The sequence below is a fragment of the Struthio camelus genome, chromosome 20, assembly GCF_040807025.1.
Source record: "Struthio camelus isolate bStrCam1 chromosome 20, bStrCam1.hap1, whole genome shotgun sequence".
NCBI lineage: Eukaryota > Metazoa > Chordata > Aves > Struthioniformes > Struthionidae > Struthio > Struthio camelus.
The window spans coordinates 1317951-1335315 of NC_090961.1; the positions used below are offsets into that span (position 1 = coordinate 1317951).

Here is a 17365-nt window from a genome sequence, read left to right on the forward strand (position 1 = left end):
TTCCATTTCTTAAAGTTTCAAGCATCTCTATGATACTGAACACATTTAAAACTTTTTAATGTTAAAAATAAAATAATAATTGGTACTAGAACACCATGAGAAGCTCCTAACACGCTCCCTCTTCTCCTCCAAGCATTCTTCCCCAAGAAAAAAGCTAGTAGGAATGCGAAAAGGAAGGATAAAAGATACTGGAACATACTTCACTAACAGTTGCTTATAACATATAGTTTGGGCTGTTCAATAAGGGAGTAGAGATACTATAAAGATGACCTTCTGTCTACAAGTTATTTTAGCAGGTATGGCCACAGAAGGACGCTATCACTGGTGGTGCAAGCATGAAATATACTTTGGAGCAGCAACCTTGGCAGATCATCATATATTTTCCTCAAATGCTGTATTTGGCATCTGCATTGGGAAAAGAGGAAGGAAATGCTACTGAAACAAAGACGTGGCAGGCTGAGCCCTTGCATTTTTGGCAGCAGCAATAACTAAGCAGCTGCCAACACAGCTATAGGCTCAGTTCCCTGCAGCTCAAGTGCCCAGAGGAGGTTTCAGGAAGGCAATCATTGCTCTCTTCTCCCTCCCCCACTACTTCTTTTCATGAAGCATTGTAGGGGCAACAGAATGGCATAAAACACAGCAGCAAAGGCCACCATCACCTTCAAAACAGAACGTGGCAGGCATGCATCAATGCATTTATTACGCTAAAAGGAAAAGCAAGCACTTGGACTAAGAATCAAGGTACTTGCCAAGTCCTCTCCAGGTGAACTGCCCAGAAGAGAACAAAGCACTAACAGAGCAGATACCTGAAAATTATAATGCTGCTTTACCCGGTCATTATTCCATGGAATAATGATGGATTCCATAGGAATCACAGGCTCTGAGAAAGCCTGTGGGTGAAATGGTGGTCAAATTCAGTGTGACAAGCAACTATGTTAATCATGTCAAGTTACAGTAAGGACAGATGCAGGTTCCCATTCTGGTATGTTCTTGAATTCATTGGCTCCTGAAGCCTCTCTCTCTATTCTTATCGCCCAAATTCCACCCAAAGATATTTTCCATCCTCCTTTCATCTAGCTGGCTGAGAAGATTTCTTTTTTGCAAAATGCTATGATACACACAGGTTTCCAGATGAGAGATCTAGCTTCTGATACAGGTACTAACTCTCTCTCTACCAAAGAAAAAAGACCAAATGGCTGTAGGTGCTCCGCCATCTCTGTGGTCCAAGCTTCAGCATCATGCACCCAGACATGAATAGTATTATTTTGCTCTCTTCAGTGCCTCAGGTCAAAATTTCAAACAAACTGCAACAGTAAGCCAGTATGACAGCATGCATGATACTAGAAATCTTGGCCTCAAGATCACAGTCGTCTTGCTCTGGAGTCTGTTTCTGGAGGTGCTGAATACAATCACCAAGAGCTCCTTGCCTTTACTGCCCATTACCATTCAGATTTTGGAGCACAAACTGTTTGTTTTGGTCTTGGTAATCAACTCCTAAAGCACATGAAAGAGATTATCAATCGTTTATGGGGGGGAAAAAAAAGAAAAAGAAAAAACATCTTTGCTAACCATCTGTGTTTGAGTAACAGCAAGCTATACAGGCCCAAACATACAGTATTACTCAGAGACCAGTAAGAGGCTGAACTGCCAACTAGATATGAGCTACAACTGTGTTGCTCGTGAGATTCTACAGGAAGGCTTAGAAATAAAACAGCTCCTGAATAATCTTTAACTCAGAGTATATTAAAATAAGCAGGATGCCCACATGTCACTGTCCAAATATGAACTATTTTCCTTGAATTCTCCATTATTCTTATTCTCCTTCTTATTGGTGCTGACAGAACAGCTGGACTTTCAAGATTTTGTTGCAGATGTTTTGTAGATAAATCCAGATTTGACCATTCTCAACGGTTCAAGTTAAACATAATTTGTTTCACCAGACACATACAGGTGTGGTTTGGAAGTTTCTGTTTATCACTTCCCATCTTTCTTCTAAAAAGAAAAAAAAAAAAACTTTCCTTTTTTTTCCCCCCCTCCTTTCCCGCCCAGCTAGGGCTATCCTCCTCGTCTCATCTATTAGGGCTTTTTTATTTGTTTTTGTACACAGACTGTGGGGTTTCTGGGATGCTATCTTTTGAATTTACATGCAGTCTACTGTATACAGGAACATCTGGCCCTCAATTGCATAATTCTCCATACCTAGCTCTTCAGTACAAATTCTATCAATTTCAAGGAATTTCCAACATCTAGTGTACTGTTAACTGACATGACTGAGATATACAATTCACATTTCTCACATCTCCTTCCCTACGCTCTCAGAAGTGCCCAAAACAGAAACTTCTACTCCTGCAGACATTATTGCATACATGATTCAAAACTACTCATTTATGAGTGCACTTTGTTCTCTGCTAAACAAACGTACTGTTTTTGTGCTTAACCTGTTCATCACACATCTGCCTTCAGCACCACTCACATATTGAAATATATGTTCCAATGCTTTTCTTGAGAAACACTGTCAAAAAATCACTAACCTTAAGCCATTGAAGAGCTGTTTAGATTTATCCAATAAGTAACAAAAGTCTGTAACTGTTTTCCTCTCTGCTTGAGGAATATCATCTTCAGCTCCTCCTGATGACATGATTTCTTTTAGGGCAAATTCAGTCCTAAGAAGAAGAAAAGAGCCATATTACTCAGTAATTGAGGGCCACTATGAACTCATCCAGTTTAGATGCATGTACAGTTCCACAGGGATGGTAACAAAGAGCATGCAACGCTCCCACAGGTTACCCTTCTCAAGGCTCATTAAAAATAACAGCTGAGAATCAAAGCATGGGAATAATTATTGCAAAATGCACTAGCTAACGGAGCAAAATTAAAAATAGAAATGGCACAGTAATAATAAAATAAAGTAACTGAGGACTGTATTCACAAACACAAAACCATCAATAAAAGGATTTAAACATAAACACTTGGATTTCATACTTGGACAAAGAAATCCTCTCTAAATTTGCCTTTCTGCAGAGTGAGTGTTTATCCTGCAACAGTATTTAGAGAGAGAGAGACAAGCCCCAGTTCTGTTTACATTTCATTTTCTTCTGCAACTGTTGAAAACTGTAGCTCACTGGTTGCTACTGTTATAACATAGCAATTTTAGACAGAATGGTAAAAAAATTATATCATGCTTTCTCTACTTTTCCATGATTGTTTAGTTGCATGGTTTTCACTCCCCATAGTGATACCTGCAGATCTATTTTTACTGCTCATATGAGCAAAATGCCATATCGTGCAGCAATCACCTGAACAAAAAAACCTGTAAGACATAATGCAGCTAAGTCTAGCATTGAATAAGGAAATATGAAAGGCCAAAAAAGGCAGAGCAGCTTTTAAAAGCTTATTTGAAATGTACATATGCATAGCATTATCCTTTCGATCATTCAAAAGTGAACTACAAATTTCTCAGAAGCAGCAACAAAACGTGCTCCTCTGAAAACAGCTGCCACGTCTTGGGCTCTTCTGTGCTCTCTAAGAATTTTAGTGCAAGATAAACATGCCATTAACTGGGCAAATGCAGAGAGAACAATGACTTACAGCAACTTCTCTACTAGATCTGGTAAGCATTTTTATTAAGTAACAAGTTTCCATTTGTGCAGAAGCTTGTTATAGCTGCTATTTGAATAAATAATTACCTACAGGTCCCAATTCAAGCCAGGGAACATCAAGGCAAGCTTCTTACAATCGTTGGAAAGTACCCAGAGGTATCTTCCATCAATTGTCATGGTAAACCACCACAATTACAAAACAAACTTCAGAAATACTTTCCTTAACCAGTATTTAATGCCTACCAAATGTAGAAGAAATTGGCAGTTCCCCCCCCCAACTATTGGGGATAAGTTAGCGAACACATCCCACCAACCAAGCAGCTGTATGATTGCCAGGTTTAGACAAGGTGCAGCACATATGCACTTGTCTTTCACATGCCCACGAGACAGTGCACTAGAGCATTAGTGCAGGAACATGAGGTATGCTGCACAAGCCACTTGGTGAAGAGCTCCAGAACAAGCCAGAAAGCATCTACCCTAATCATAGTCAGGTAACTACAATATGGGCACCAGACAACATACAAGAGCTCAAAACATACCAACCAGATGTCAAAGCCTGTTGGCATGAGCCTAGCAAAGCAGGACATGAATACTTTGAAGCACCAGCCTGTGTCTGAAATCTCTAAACATTTGCATTCACATAGCATGAAACACAACACAGTAAGTACTTCAAGCACCAACACGTGAAATTGAAGCAAACAGTGAGAGCTAAGAAACAGATGTCGGAAACAGCCAGGAGGTGATTCAAGAATTTCAGGAAGAGGGACAATACCCCAGGTCCTGCGCACTCCACAGCAAGCTCGACCTAAATCCCGTGGCAAGGCCCTCGGGTTCTGCAGTGTTCCACTGGGGCAGACCGGACACTCTAGAACAACTTCACATACATTTATTTTTTAAATTGAGGGGTTTTCTTAAAATGCAAAGTATATTTAATACAGTTAGTATATCATTCCTTGAATTTAATGGTAAAAATCAATTTTATTTTATGCTGCCTTTAAGTTATACTAACCAACTATCCTAACCAGTGCTAACTGACTCAATCTGCGTTAGTCCTGGAGCAGACAACTAAACCTACTGTTGTTCTCTTATTAAAGGAGTCTGCTAGATCCACTGTGAAGAGAGCTGTTTATTCAATCAACAGATAAGCTAGAAAATTCATTGCCTGCCTTTCTGAAAGGCATCAGAAGGCAGGAAAAATACTTTTAGAGAAAGCAATCTCCACACCATAAAACCTGGAGGAGAACAAAAAATGAGAACATACAAATTAAAAAAGACCTTTCAGGCTGTATACAGTTAAGATGTATTTTGAGAACCTACTTAAAGACCAGCCAGTTCCTGCATCTTTAGCACAATACTCATTTGTGGAAAGTCCAGAGAAGAACAGAGAAAAAGAGAGATCAACTAGCTAAAAACAAAACAGTTTGGAAAGCATTCTACAGGTTCAGCTTCCTGATTTGGCTGACGGCATGAGGGCTTGGGCCTACTACTGAGGCAGAGGGCAAAATCTTGTCTCTTCTGCTCGTGGAAAGAGACTACTGAAAGCAGAGGAAGCAACCTGCCTTCTTGTCAGAGACTGCTGGTAAAGGAACCTAGGAAACAAATCACATTTAAGCACATTTTTACATTGCAGAGAGACCTGAAAAATCAGTACACCCTGACATCACTCCACTACGACATTCAGTTTTTCTCTCTCTGCTCACAGCTTCAAGAATGAAAAAAATATATGTTGCAACCAAGCCATGCAGATACTATAAGGACAACCAGCATCCTGTTTAAACTGAAAGACGGTATTATAAATCTGGGGTGGGGAGTAAGAGGCAAAGACTTACACGGTGTGGCATGAAATTCCCTCCTTACCCCCAATACCACTTAACATTTCAGAAAAAGATCTGTCTTTACCTTAAGAGTCATTCAGCCAATACATTAACAAACCATGTTGCAGAAAATATATTTTGTGCTGTTTCACAAAACCCAAGCATTATGTGCATTCAGCTGACATCCAAAAGTGTCACTGTGGTCATCAAAGACCAGGTTTCGCAGCAGCAGGGTAGCCCCAGGACTGCAAGTTCTTCAGGAATGCAAGCAGAACCATCTTCTCAGTCTGCAAAAGCTATGCATGAGAAGTTCCCAGGCCCAATCTTACTGACACTTTATGGCTGCCTAATGCTTTACATTCTCCTGAACTACCACTCTCTTATACTTGTTCAGAGCACGTAAAAAGTGCATTTCCCAAACATAAGTTACTATAAACGTGCAAAAATGCTGCAGACTGCTGCAGAAATTTAGCTTTCCTGTAGGGCTATTGCTCTCACCTAGGACACGTATACACTGCATACTAGATGAATTATGATGCTTTGAAGGAAACCTTTTATGTTCTGCAGTATTCTACCAACATTTCTGTCTTGCATCCCAATACCATACCAAAAAGTTTAAATATGAGCCCCTCCAGGATTTTAGGCATTAAAAACATTTACAAGTCAGGAAAAAAGAAGCATCAAGAATGGAAACAACTGTAAAAAGAAAGTCTCTCTGATTTGATGTTGGAAAGATATGTTATTCAACTGCTGATGTAAACAAATCAAAACTACTATCACTTTCCTTAATGTATCGTTGACGAACCTTTTCTAAGCATCAGATTTACTAGAATAGACAAGTTCTACTTTTTGAAAGAGGGGGAATAAAGTTGAGTCTCAGCCACTCAAAGGTACCTCCAGAAAAGGATCACCTATTGGTAAAACAATGACTGTTCCATGCAGAAGATCTGCCCGTGAAACCACAGTACCTGCAAAATTGCATCTTTACTCTACAACTGAGTACGCTCAAATCTTAAAAAATGTATGCCTACATCGACATTTTAGCTTGTATTGCTTTAAAGATCAAAATATCAACAAATGCCTGATCAAATTCCATTCTAAAGCAAAACTGTCCCCCGTGTGAAAAACAGAGGCAAAGAAAGAATGTGAAGCACTAGAAACACATGAAATAAATCAGAAGCAACTGGAGAACTAAACATTCACTAGAATACAGAGAAAGTTAAGCAGTTCAGGGAAAGACAACAAAACCTTGCATCCCCTAAAAGCAGTATCTTACAAAACGTTTGTGTTCCTTTTTAGCTAGCAACACTTTGCTTTTTAAGCCCAGAAAGCATGCCTACCAGGTACCAATGGACTGCAACAATAGAAGGCTTCAGTCAACTGTACGTTATATAAAATGAGCAAAGACAAAAATGAGATTGCCCTGAAATATGTAACAGTTCCGTTGCATATTACTACCCCTACATTTTATATTATTCAAGCAGAAGACAATCATCACAAACATGGGATGCTGTCATGGTTCCAGAAGTGGTTATCATCCTGGAACAACCAGCAGCGAGAAGAGGGCAAGAAATGAGGCAGGCTAAAGCAAAAAGAGTTAGTATTAGCATCTGAAATTGTAAAGTACTACTACTGAACATGACTAAAATACATTAGTTAGAAACAAAAAATAAGAAAGGCAGAGAGACTTGAGTGCAGATGGAAATTAAAATCACATGCAATACTCAGCAATGGGATGTTTATAGAAAAAACTAAAATAAAGGTCTTAAACAAAAAAAACTCATTACTAAACTTGCTGCCATGAAAACGTCCCTACTATCCCACATTCCAAATACATCTTCACAGAATCACAGAATCACAGAATCACAGAATCGTTTAGGTTGGAAGGGACCTCTGGAGATCATCTAGTCCAACCTCCCTGCTCAAGCAGGGTCACCTAGAGCATATTGCCCAGGATCACATCCAGACGGGTTTTGAATATCTCCAGCGAAGGAGACTCCACCACCCCTCTGGGCAACCTGTTCCAATGCTCTGTCACCCTCACAGTGAAGAAGTTTTTTCTCAGGTTCAGATGGAACTTCCTGTGGTTCAGTTTCTGCCCATTGCCTCTTGTCCTGTTGCTGGGCACCACGGAGAAGAGGCTGGCCTCATCCTCTTGACACTCCCCCTTCAGATACTTGTACACGTTGATGAGATCTTCTACCTCCTTCTAATCTGTTTTGCCATATGTATTTCATATTATAGAAAGGAAAGATTTGCATGTTAGACCCTGAATAAAACACTCAATGCACAGTTTCATCAGCATGCCTTGAATTACAGGTTTTATGCTTATTCTACAAAAGGCTTTTGACAGAACTCTCTGCCAGAAACCTGCAAAACTGTGACCTGTGTCATGATCTGTAAAAATGCATCTGTCGGCTTTTCAGACGTGCTTAGGCTAAGTTCATTAGTGTTTGTCAAACATTTTGATGGTATTCCTCTCACCCAACTTTAATCACCTAAAGACAAGACAGGTACAAAAGCAAACTCATTTTCTACTGCTACTTTTAGAGGGAGGGAGATGACCAGAAGGCACTTGATCTGAGATGTTAGAATTAATGGAGAAGACTCTGGGTGCTTATGACAAGTTATTTTATTAGCACATAGTAAATTAAACACAGAAGCCTCAACATGCCTCCTTAATTCCTAGGTGGTTTTACAATGAAAAAGCTAAATCACTGTTAGAGTAGAATTGAAATGAAACTGTAGTTATTCCTACAATTATGAAACAACCTCTATTCTTAATGACCTGAAGATGCAAGCACAATTGCCTGTAGGGTGGAACAGATATAACAGATATATCCAGATATCACCTCCTCTGGGGTGAGAGAAAGCGAATGCTTCAAATAATCAACTTTGGACAGTGACAATGGATGAGATCAAGTTTCACTCTCTTCATGATAATTATAGGCATGTTTTGGCTCTGCCACATACTGTGTTTAGAAAACAGGAGCACTTCTAAACTGTGTAGTGCAATTACAGATGTACATGGTGTAATGGAAAGTCCAATTGAAAATCCTTAAGATTATGCTTTAAAAGTAAGCATGAGTCCTGCTCAGAATGGACTGGCTTCTTACTCACTGCAAGTCAAATTTATCTTCATTATAAATAAACAAAAAAACACCATACGGAAGTTACATTACAAAAATATTCAGACTGAAGCACATAACAGGCAAGCAGAGTCTCCCTTCTTCTAGGAAAAAAATAATCAGGAAAACAAATAAGGGTTTAAACCAAGAAAGAAATGAAAGGACAGAATAATTAAGGCAAAGCAGAGTTGTAATAAGCATGACAAGTTCCATCTGCGAGATATTTTTAGAAAAAATGCCAGAAGGTAACTCTTCCATAGATTCCAAATTCATAGAAGCATTTTTATTACAGACATGAGATGGACACTGCTGCAATTTAAACCCTGGTTTCACTCGGCCACAACACATGCCTGAATACAAAGGAAAGATGGGAAGGGGAGACAGAAAGAAAGAGGAAAACAAGATCAGTTAAATGATAGATGAAGCTGGCTTTTTCACTCTGTCAGAAAAGGAAAATACAATTAATTATCTCATGCACTGGTTTTGGCTTATCATTCACTGGGGAGGATGGTATTTGGTGCTGTACAAAGAAAGAACTACTATCACGAGCTGCTTCGCAAAGGAGGAGGTCTTCCCTGCACTAAAGACTGTTGTAATGCACTACAGACAGGAGAAAATTATTATTAGAAACAGCAAGTGGGCACAGCAAAGGGAGGAAGACAGCTACTGACATTGTCCTTCCCTCAGGGACTTCTGAGCTCCAAATGAAAAAAATATATATATAAAACGCACACAGTAGTACACCGCAAAGTGGACCTCTCCTTTCCTTTGACACCATCAGAAAACAGATCTGTGTTGCTCTTCTGCAAACAGTTAGTTCTCCCAGTTTTAAGAGATCAGCTATATTAGAAATATTTGCCTACTTAATTTTTTGTCCTTGTGCTTGATGCTTTTTGCTTTCTTTTCATGCAAAAGATACTGTTGGGTTGTTCTGTATGACAACTTTTTTTTTTTTTTTTTAAAGTAGCACATGTTAGAATGATGCTGCCAGAAAAAACAATCTCCAGGGTCTGCAAAAGGAGACACTGAAACATTAGTTTAAAAAACTTAAATCAGAAAATGGTGACTTTCAGCAGAGCTTATTATTCTCTCAAAGATTTTGCCAACTCCTCACCCTATACAAGGAAGAATAATTGGGCTAGTCAAGCACTGCACTATACATGCCAGTTTCGTTCGAAAATGCTCTCAGAACCCCATATTCCAGGTTGGCTTAGTAGAGTACATTAATATATTGTACAAATTCATCTCATTGCAACACCCAGGGTAGAAGAGTTTACAGGCAGCCCAGAGAGTGACAAGACTATGCAAAGCAGTTGGAGGTGAAAGGCAGCCAGGAGCAGTTTCACAAAACTAGCTAGTATTTTTAAAGTTGTGTGTCACTTACATCACACTCATTTCCACTTCCCTGCGGTTTGTTGTCTTTTGGCTAAGCTTTTCCAGGCTCAGTTGGAAGGGGAAAAGACTGCCGCAGTCAATGGTATGCATGCACTCTCTACTGGCCCGATACTCAGACTCAAGCTTGTGAAGTAAGGCACACTGTGTGAACAGTGAAAGAATACTCTGCTTCAGAGAAATCAAACTGACAATGACAGTCAAGCACAGGTATGTTAAGGAACAGAATTACAGACACACACCCCTTTAGCCAGATCTGTTATTCAGTCAAGATTACTATAACCTGCAATTCAGCTGTCTGGTGAAAGAGAGTACGCGTAACTTCACACCTAACACTTGGAAGGAAATAAAAACCTCACTCTACAGAAAAGCTGGCAATACTATACTATATGGCATACTGTACAGATGGAAGTTTGGAGTGGAAAAACTCTGTTGAGTAAGGACAGGGAGAAGCAAGGAAGTTTCCTAGAGCTGCGTAAGTAGAGTTGAGTGGATGTGGCACCTCGACTTCGTGGCACTGAACGTTTGTATAGCACATCTGTCTTTCATTGAGCCATTGCCTCCTCTCAGCTGTGGAATCTCGAGAGAGCGTCTCCTGCCTTCCAGTCAACATGGATAGCTTCATCACATGGATATTTAGAGGATAGGAGCTACACATACCATTAGCAGCACTTTGCCTACTCCACCTAAATGGTTAACTGAAAAAACAGTTATGTCCTCTCTAAGACCATCGGCATTAGACTTAAAACTCTCATCTTGTACTGCCAGAGACAAGCAATCTCATTACCAAGGCTTTAGCTGCACATTTGTTCTGTCTTATATTTTAAGAAAGACAAAGGCAATAGTAATTTAGTCCCTACTACTGAACAGAAGCAGTACGGAGTACAGACAATTCACATACATTATATACATCCTGTCTTTCTCATTTCAAAACCAGAAGAACTTAGTCCAAACTTTTTAGATACATATACTTTACGTTTCAGCCTTTCAAAGATAAAGTTACGGGTGTTCAACAGTCACGTAACTCCAATAAATTTTAAATCTCATTGTGATGCAGCCTTGGTAAGCACTGACATTTAGCATGCTCATAAAGATATCATCTACTCAACATGTAAGTCGCAAAAGCCACAACATCATTATTACACCAACAAAAAAACTAGCAGAATTTGTGTAACAAAACCAAAACAAGTTTACAGGCAAACAGGAGTCATAAGTACTGTTAATTTGTTCAATACCTCAATAAAATGTCAGGTTAGCAGTATATAAAGCAGAGTAGTTAAAGCCAAGTGAACAGAAGCTTAAGTGCATTCTCTAGGAAAACCAAACCCACTTCCACTGTACTATCAAACCAGCTGATATACAGCCAACCTCCAACTGCAGAAACTTTCTACTCTATGGCATATGGCAAGACAACCAAAGGTACATTAACAAACGAAGGTGTTCTAGGGACCACGGCACTCTCAAGCTTTTCTAGAAATGAGAACAGTCCTGAACTGTTGCAGCAACAACAACTCTGTTTCTCAGCAGCTGATGAGGCACAGGCACAAAAGAGGGTCCTGCTGTCATTCATCTCCTGCTCGTGCATGAGGCATTTATGCTCCTCAGATGCGTCTGTGCAATCAAATTGCATGTGTACCTTAAGTACCAAGTATGAAGCATTCACTTCTGGCAGGTTAGGCTGAAGACCAATGACGCTCCAAGTAGTGGACAACCACCAAGCAGGAAGGGGATGATGTGGGAACACATCACCTCATCACCTATACCAATTTAAATTTCCCCCACTCAGATCAGATCCTGTACCTTTAAAGGCGGAAGTTTTATCCAAGTGAAACAGGAATCCAATTGCTTCTTAAGCTTCTTGACTGTGATATTTCACAAGTGATTTCAGTGAAACCAACAAACAGCACATGCCACACAGGATTCCTTTACTGTAGTCTAATTTCACTTTTGCAAATGAAGATTAAAAATGGGATTTTTTTTTTTTTTTAAAGACTCTGGCCTTTCAGCCTTGCCATTGACCCAAGCTAATTTCATCGTACAACAGTCGACCAATGAAGATAGCCACGTGTTATTTTTAAAACCATTTCAGCTTGAAGGTTACCAAGTTAAGCACAAAGAAGCAAGGAAATATAAGATTCCTTCAGGATGAAGGCCATGAATCACAGCAGAGCCAAGGAGGACACTGGCCACAGACTACAGAGGTTAAAAAGGAGCTTTTAGTTTAAGGTTCAATCTAAATTTCTCTTACTATTTTAAATTGCGTGCTCACTCTTCAGCCGGTTAGCAGCATCATCAACAACTTACGCCGAAACAGCTCCAAGAATAAAAACCAAGCCTCAGAGAAAGACAGAAAAATTCCTCATTATCCACTGCCTCAAAACTGGCTTCCCAGGTAAATTAGAGAAACGTTAGAGAATATTTGGAGACTCACTGGAGTGACCCTCAGCAAAGTGATGCACAAGACCACACCATCAAGGAAAGATAAAGGCTATCAGGGAGTTTCACCTAGCCAGAACTCAGGAATTGAGATGCACCTACAGTCCTGGACTGGTAAAGACTCAAATGTCAAAGAGAAGATATACATGGAGGAAAGAGATTTATAGGAGGAAACCATAAGCAATCTGCTTCAATATTTTAATTCTCTTAAGACTTCTTCAGTCTAGAAAATGAAATATATGTATGCAGAGAGTTCAGGCAAGTAAAATGAGAAGACGTCCTCTTCAAATTTTCTGGGCTTGCAAAGTGACTATCATTTAGGCTACCCTATTTCTGCACTGCTCAGTATTTTATGGGCAGCAGAGCCTCGGTGATTTTTCTTTAGCCTAGGGTTTACTTTTTACAATAGTTCATCTCTTGAAATTGCCTGACCGCGGGTAGTACTTTGAGCATCACTCACCAAGCACCACACTTAAAAGGCTGTTTTGGGTGGGGGGTAGGGGGCACACAACTCCTTGAGTATCAGCCAAACTGCACAACAACAAATTTATTATGACTCAGAGAACTGATCAATGTGACCCAGTGAAGCTTCCTGGCTAAAATTAGAAAGAGAATTTGTATTTTATTTCAGGCTCCAGCCGTTTTGATTACTGCGCTTTCGGCTCTGTCCCTTAAATAATCTGCACACAACCTTCAGAACAAGACAGCAGATGCAAATCTAACAAGAGGATCCAGACTGGTTCATGTTTGGGATGGGGCTGGGAGGGAGAGGAGGAGCTTTTTCTTTTTGGAAGGAATGCATTTCCTAATTATTCTTTCCCTCAAAGACAGCAAACTGAAAACTAAGCAGTGAACTAGGTTAGATTGACTATATTGATTAACCTTTAGCTTCAGAATCAGAACTTGTGTTTCTCTGACACATGTAATACACAATAGTAAACTAACACATAAACTACATGTCCTAAACTCTTGCTGATCTGCAGTTTCATTGCTTGCATCAAACACAAATTGCTTAGGATTTACAGTTGAGGTTCAGATTAATATTAAAATACTGAAGCTGAGCAGAAAATATAATCATGTGCTTAGACATGTGAGCTGATGATAAGTGATGGCTGCATCCTGACTCCCAGTTTCATGGATAGTTTTACCATTTTAATCCAGAAATCATGGCACAGATACTTAAACACTGCTTTTCAGATGCCTCCTACTTCTTACCCAGAGACCCAAGGGGTAACCAAAAGGCAAAAGCAAACTTTCCACATCTATCCTGTTGATACAGGATTTTCCCCAAACCAAGAAGAAAAAGGAGACTGAATTGCTCCCCACGGAAATGAACAGGTGGAGAACACATTCCAGTCTATCAGGATTATAAAGGTCTTAAACCTTGAACAGCTTTCTTTTCACTTTTCACCCAGACGCATTTCCCAAAGCCATCATTGGCAGAAGGGAATGTGATATAAAACCAGATGTCCAGTTGATATCTATTTCTCATCAGCAATTTAATAACATAGATAAAACTAAGCTCTTGTTCAGCCATGCCCAAAACCTGGTACCATTGTCTCTCAAATCTCTATCAAGAAACATCTCCAACTCTCTTTTCCTTACTTCCAGATCAGATCTGCTTCCAGAAAGCTTCTAAGCTCCCTCTAATTGATGCTGAGATACTGTGCTGGCCTCCTAACAACCCACTGATGCCTTGCTAAAAAGAAAAGACAACTGCCAAAAATCTTCCTTATCCTTTATTCTGAGCAGCTGGTTGTGCCACCTTTATTTAAAAAAAAAGAAAAAAGAAAAAAAAAACTATTGACAACAAACTATAGTTGACAGCAGTACCCATCAAAATAAAAAAGAAAATCCCTGCATCTGCATTATACCATGATTCTTCCCCATTTCATCCTTTAAAAAATAAATAAAAATAAAGAAAACAAACAACAAAACAACCACCGAAAAAAAAACCCTGTTGAACTGTGGTAGATGGACCAGCATCACTCTGCTACCATTGGCCGGGATGTCTAAGGTTGTTCATTTCACAGCACTTGCCTCCTTCAAGCAACACGTCTAGCTTTGCTCACTATTTGCCTCTCCTTTCCTTCTACAGGCTTGCATATTCGCCTCTTGCATTTTGCTTGAAAGCTAAACTGCACGTTTTGGGAAAACCATCTGTGACTTCCATGTTATCTAGCTCAGAGTGCTAGTCCTGACGGAGCCTCAGACAACACAGAAATTAATTAGAAACCAAATTCATCCCTTTGCCCAGAATACCTAATTCTCCACTGAGAGCCACTGCCCCAAAATTTCTGAGCCATCACTCAATTCTGTTCAAGAAAAATACTGAATTAAAACAAAAGACACTAAGAGCTTCACAGATTGCTGGAGTCAATGCTTCAGCGAGAACGGCAAAGAGCAGTTATATATCAGACCCATTAAAGCTTGACAAACAGAAGAATCAGATGAGTCGGGTATAGTGATTTTATAAAGAAATATGAGGAAAAATATAGATTTCTTTATTATTCCAAGGTTTTTAGTAAAGGTTGGAAGCAAACACAGGCATTTCTCATCTCTAACCACTGTTCACCTCAGGGCACGTCTGCACTGCAGTGACTGCAGCTCTTCTAGACATACCAAGCTCATTTTCAAGTAGCTGGCTTGGACACTGCAGGACGCATCTGAGAGCAGGCTAATGGAGCACACCTGGATTCCTGGGCAGGGTTTGTAGTCCATGATGACAGTAATACCCAACTCTAGTTTAAAGAGCAATCAGACTGTGTCTACACAAGCTAAATTCACTGTTGTTCAGACACGCACACAAAATACACAATGAAATGCACCTGAGCAGAGCCCAGGCTTTGGAGGCATTTTTTGTTTGAACACAACAAAAAGTAAATTCAAATACAACTTAGGAAAGAGAAACAAGTAGCTATTTTACTCAGTTTATAATGCTGTTCAAATCACGTTCTCTCTCTGCCTGGATGTTTATTTCAGGGAGAAACGTAGCATAAAGGAGGAGGGTAAAAAAACAAGAGACTTCTGTTCTGTAAACAAATCGCAACGTGGCTGACCCAAAATCTCCTGCAACAGGGAATTCTCCAAGAAAGTAGCTTTCCTACTAAAATATACCAATTTTGCAGCTAACTTGTGGAAGAAGCACTTAAGCAGCTCTGCAGACTGAGCAAGAGGCGAGACATTTTTTAAAAAGATTAAGAACATTCAAAACCTACCAAGCCTTAGACACTACCCACACACACATATGCACAGTCAGTCATCCTCTCTCTTATGGAGAGAGGAAGCCTGGTACCATATATCAACCTGTATTTTGCCCTGTTGACCTTTCCCTACCTACCACAATAACCCGATTTCCCACAGAGCAAAAGGAAGTGCTTCAACCACCTCAGGGCTACATACATGCTGACTGGCTGGCCAGAGGCCTCCTTATAGCATGTAACAACTCTCTCCGGTCTGTCTTTCCCCTCAATACATGCGCTAAACACGTCCCTCTTCCAAGTTCCATTAAAATTACTGGCTAGATAATCTTCAGGACCTGACTCCCTACATCAATGCTAGTTACATTGGACAAATGATCGAAACGTTACTTGGAGAAGAAGGAGGAAGCCTGAATATGCAATTGCATAAAGCTTGTTTCCTAAAAAGGGAAAGAAGAGGGAAGGGGCTATATAGGAAAACAAGATGAAACCATGAATTTAGAATTCTCCAGACCTACACTATCCCAGCACATGTAGCTAAGAGATAGCAAGCACACACAGTTACATAATCAGCAGTTACTACTAACTGAAAGTTTAATACTTTTGCATGAGGGCTTAGTTCATTCCTCAGCATATCAGAGGACCATGAAGTTTTGCAAATACAGTCTGATATTAAGACCTCAAAGTTCACATGAGCTGCCTCCTCCTCATTACTTCTGACCTCTTTGCAGGAACAGTCTGAAGACTCCTCATAGGGAAACAGCCAACACTACAGATTCTACCCCACTCCAATTCAAATGAAATCCAATTCAAATAATATCCAGAATGTAGAGTCAACCTTATTATTTTAGTTTGAAACAAATGCTTAGACTATAGAATTAGGCTTTTTATTTGTTTTATGCTTAAAAAAAGAAACTTTTTATTGCTTAAAGCAGACCTGTCTGCATCCAGAAAGATAACTTGGCCGTTTTTTTTAAACCCTCAGAGCAACATGGAGCTACTCATTAGCATCATATCATGGAGACAGAAAGCTATCCCTTCCAACCCTGTCTTCTGCATCACGATATCATCTAAGCCACGCCTTACCAGCGTTCTTTTAAAATCACTACAAACAGCCTCACTTTAAAAACAAGAGACATGGATATCATCATGTAATGCATAAGGCCATTTTCAATTATCTCCACAACGCAAAACTTTTGCTTCTCGTCTTTATGTTTCTGCCACTGGCAATTTGTTCTGCATTTGTCAATCCTGTGCCCTCTGTGATCCCTCGTTCCCTGCAGTTCATGACCTCTTGTATATAGGATGAAAAAAGGGCAAAGGCTAAAAATGTCATCACGGTTGGCCTCTGTTCTTTTACCGACTTAACTAGTTTGAGCTTGAGCTTATTTTCAGTAGCTCAGGTCAGACACTGAGACAGAGTTTCTGTGTCATCAGAGTCCAGGAATCCCCAGAAGATGGTTCAGAAGCTACGTGGAAGAGGATGCAAGTATTTCTTCTCATCCACTCTCAATTCAAATCATGAACCTATAGTGGTTCCTGCATGCCACCTACACAGTATTAGTAATTTGCACGGTATGAAAGAGCAATAGCAAAAAAAAAAAAAAAAAAAAGAGAGAGAGAGAGAGAAAGAAGAACATCAGACTAGTCTACCTTCAGAAAGGATGGGAGAGGAAGAAGGAAGATAGGTAAAAAACCATCAGCCATTGCAGGCTGAGTTGTGTGTATTTACATTTCACAAGCTAAACTTAAACTATTCAGTTTATTTATATACAATGTGCTTTGAGCAGCTAAAA

At 39.8% G+C, this 17365-nt stretch overlaps 2 protein-coding genes across 12 annotated transcripts in view; one reads left to right on the forward strand and one right to left on the reverse strand.

Annotated features, from left to right (window-relative positions):
• Positions 1-17365, forward strand: part of RPL35 (ribosomal protein L35) — a 55285-nt gene that overhangs the window by 31406 nt on the left and 6514 nt on the right. The window lies entirely within an intron of this gene.
• Positions 1-17365, reverse strand: part of SCAI (suppressor of cancer cell invasion) — a 50121-nt gene that overhangs the window by 28495 nt on the left and 4261 nt on the right. For 7 of the 11 annotated variants that reach the window (XM_068915195.1, XM_068915198.1, XM_068915199.1 and 4 more), the window contains exon 3: positions 2532-2663. In XM_068915195.1, the coding sequence (XP_068771296.1) occupies positions 2532-2638 (107 nt within the window). In that variant the 5' untranslated portion in view covers positions 2639-2663. Of the gene's footprint in view, positions 1-2531; positions 2664-4371; positions 4474-17365 lie in introns of all 11 variants that reach the window. The other 4 variants (XM_068915196.1, XM_068915197.1, XM_068915189.1 and 1 more) reach the window with 1 other exon arrangement.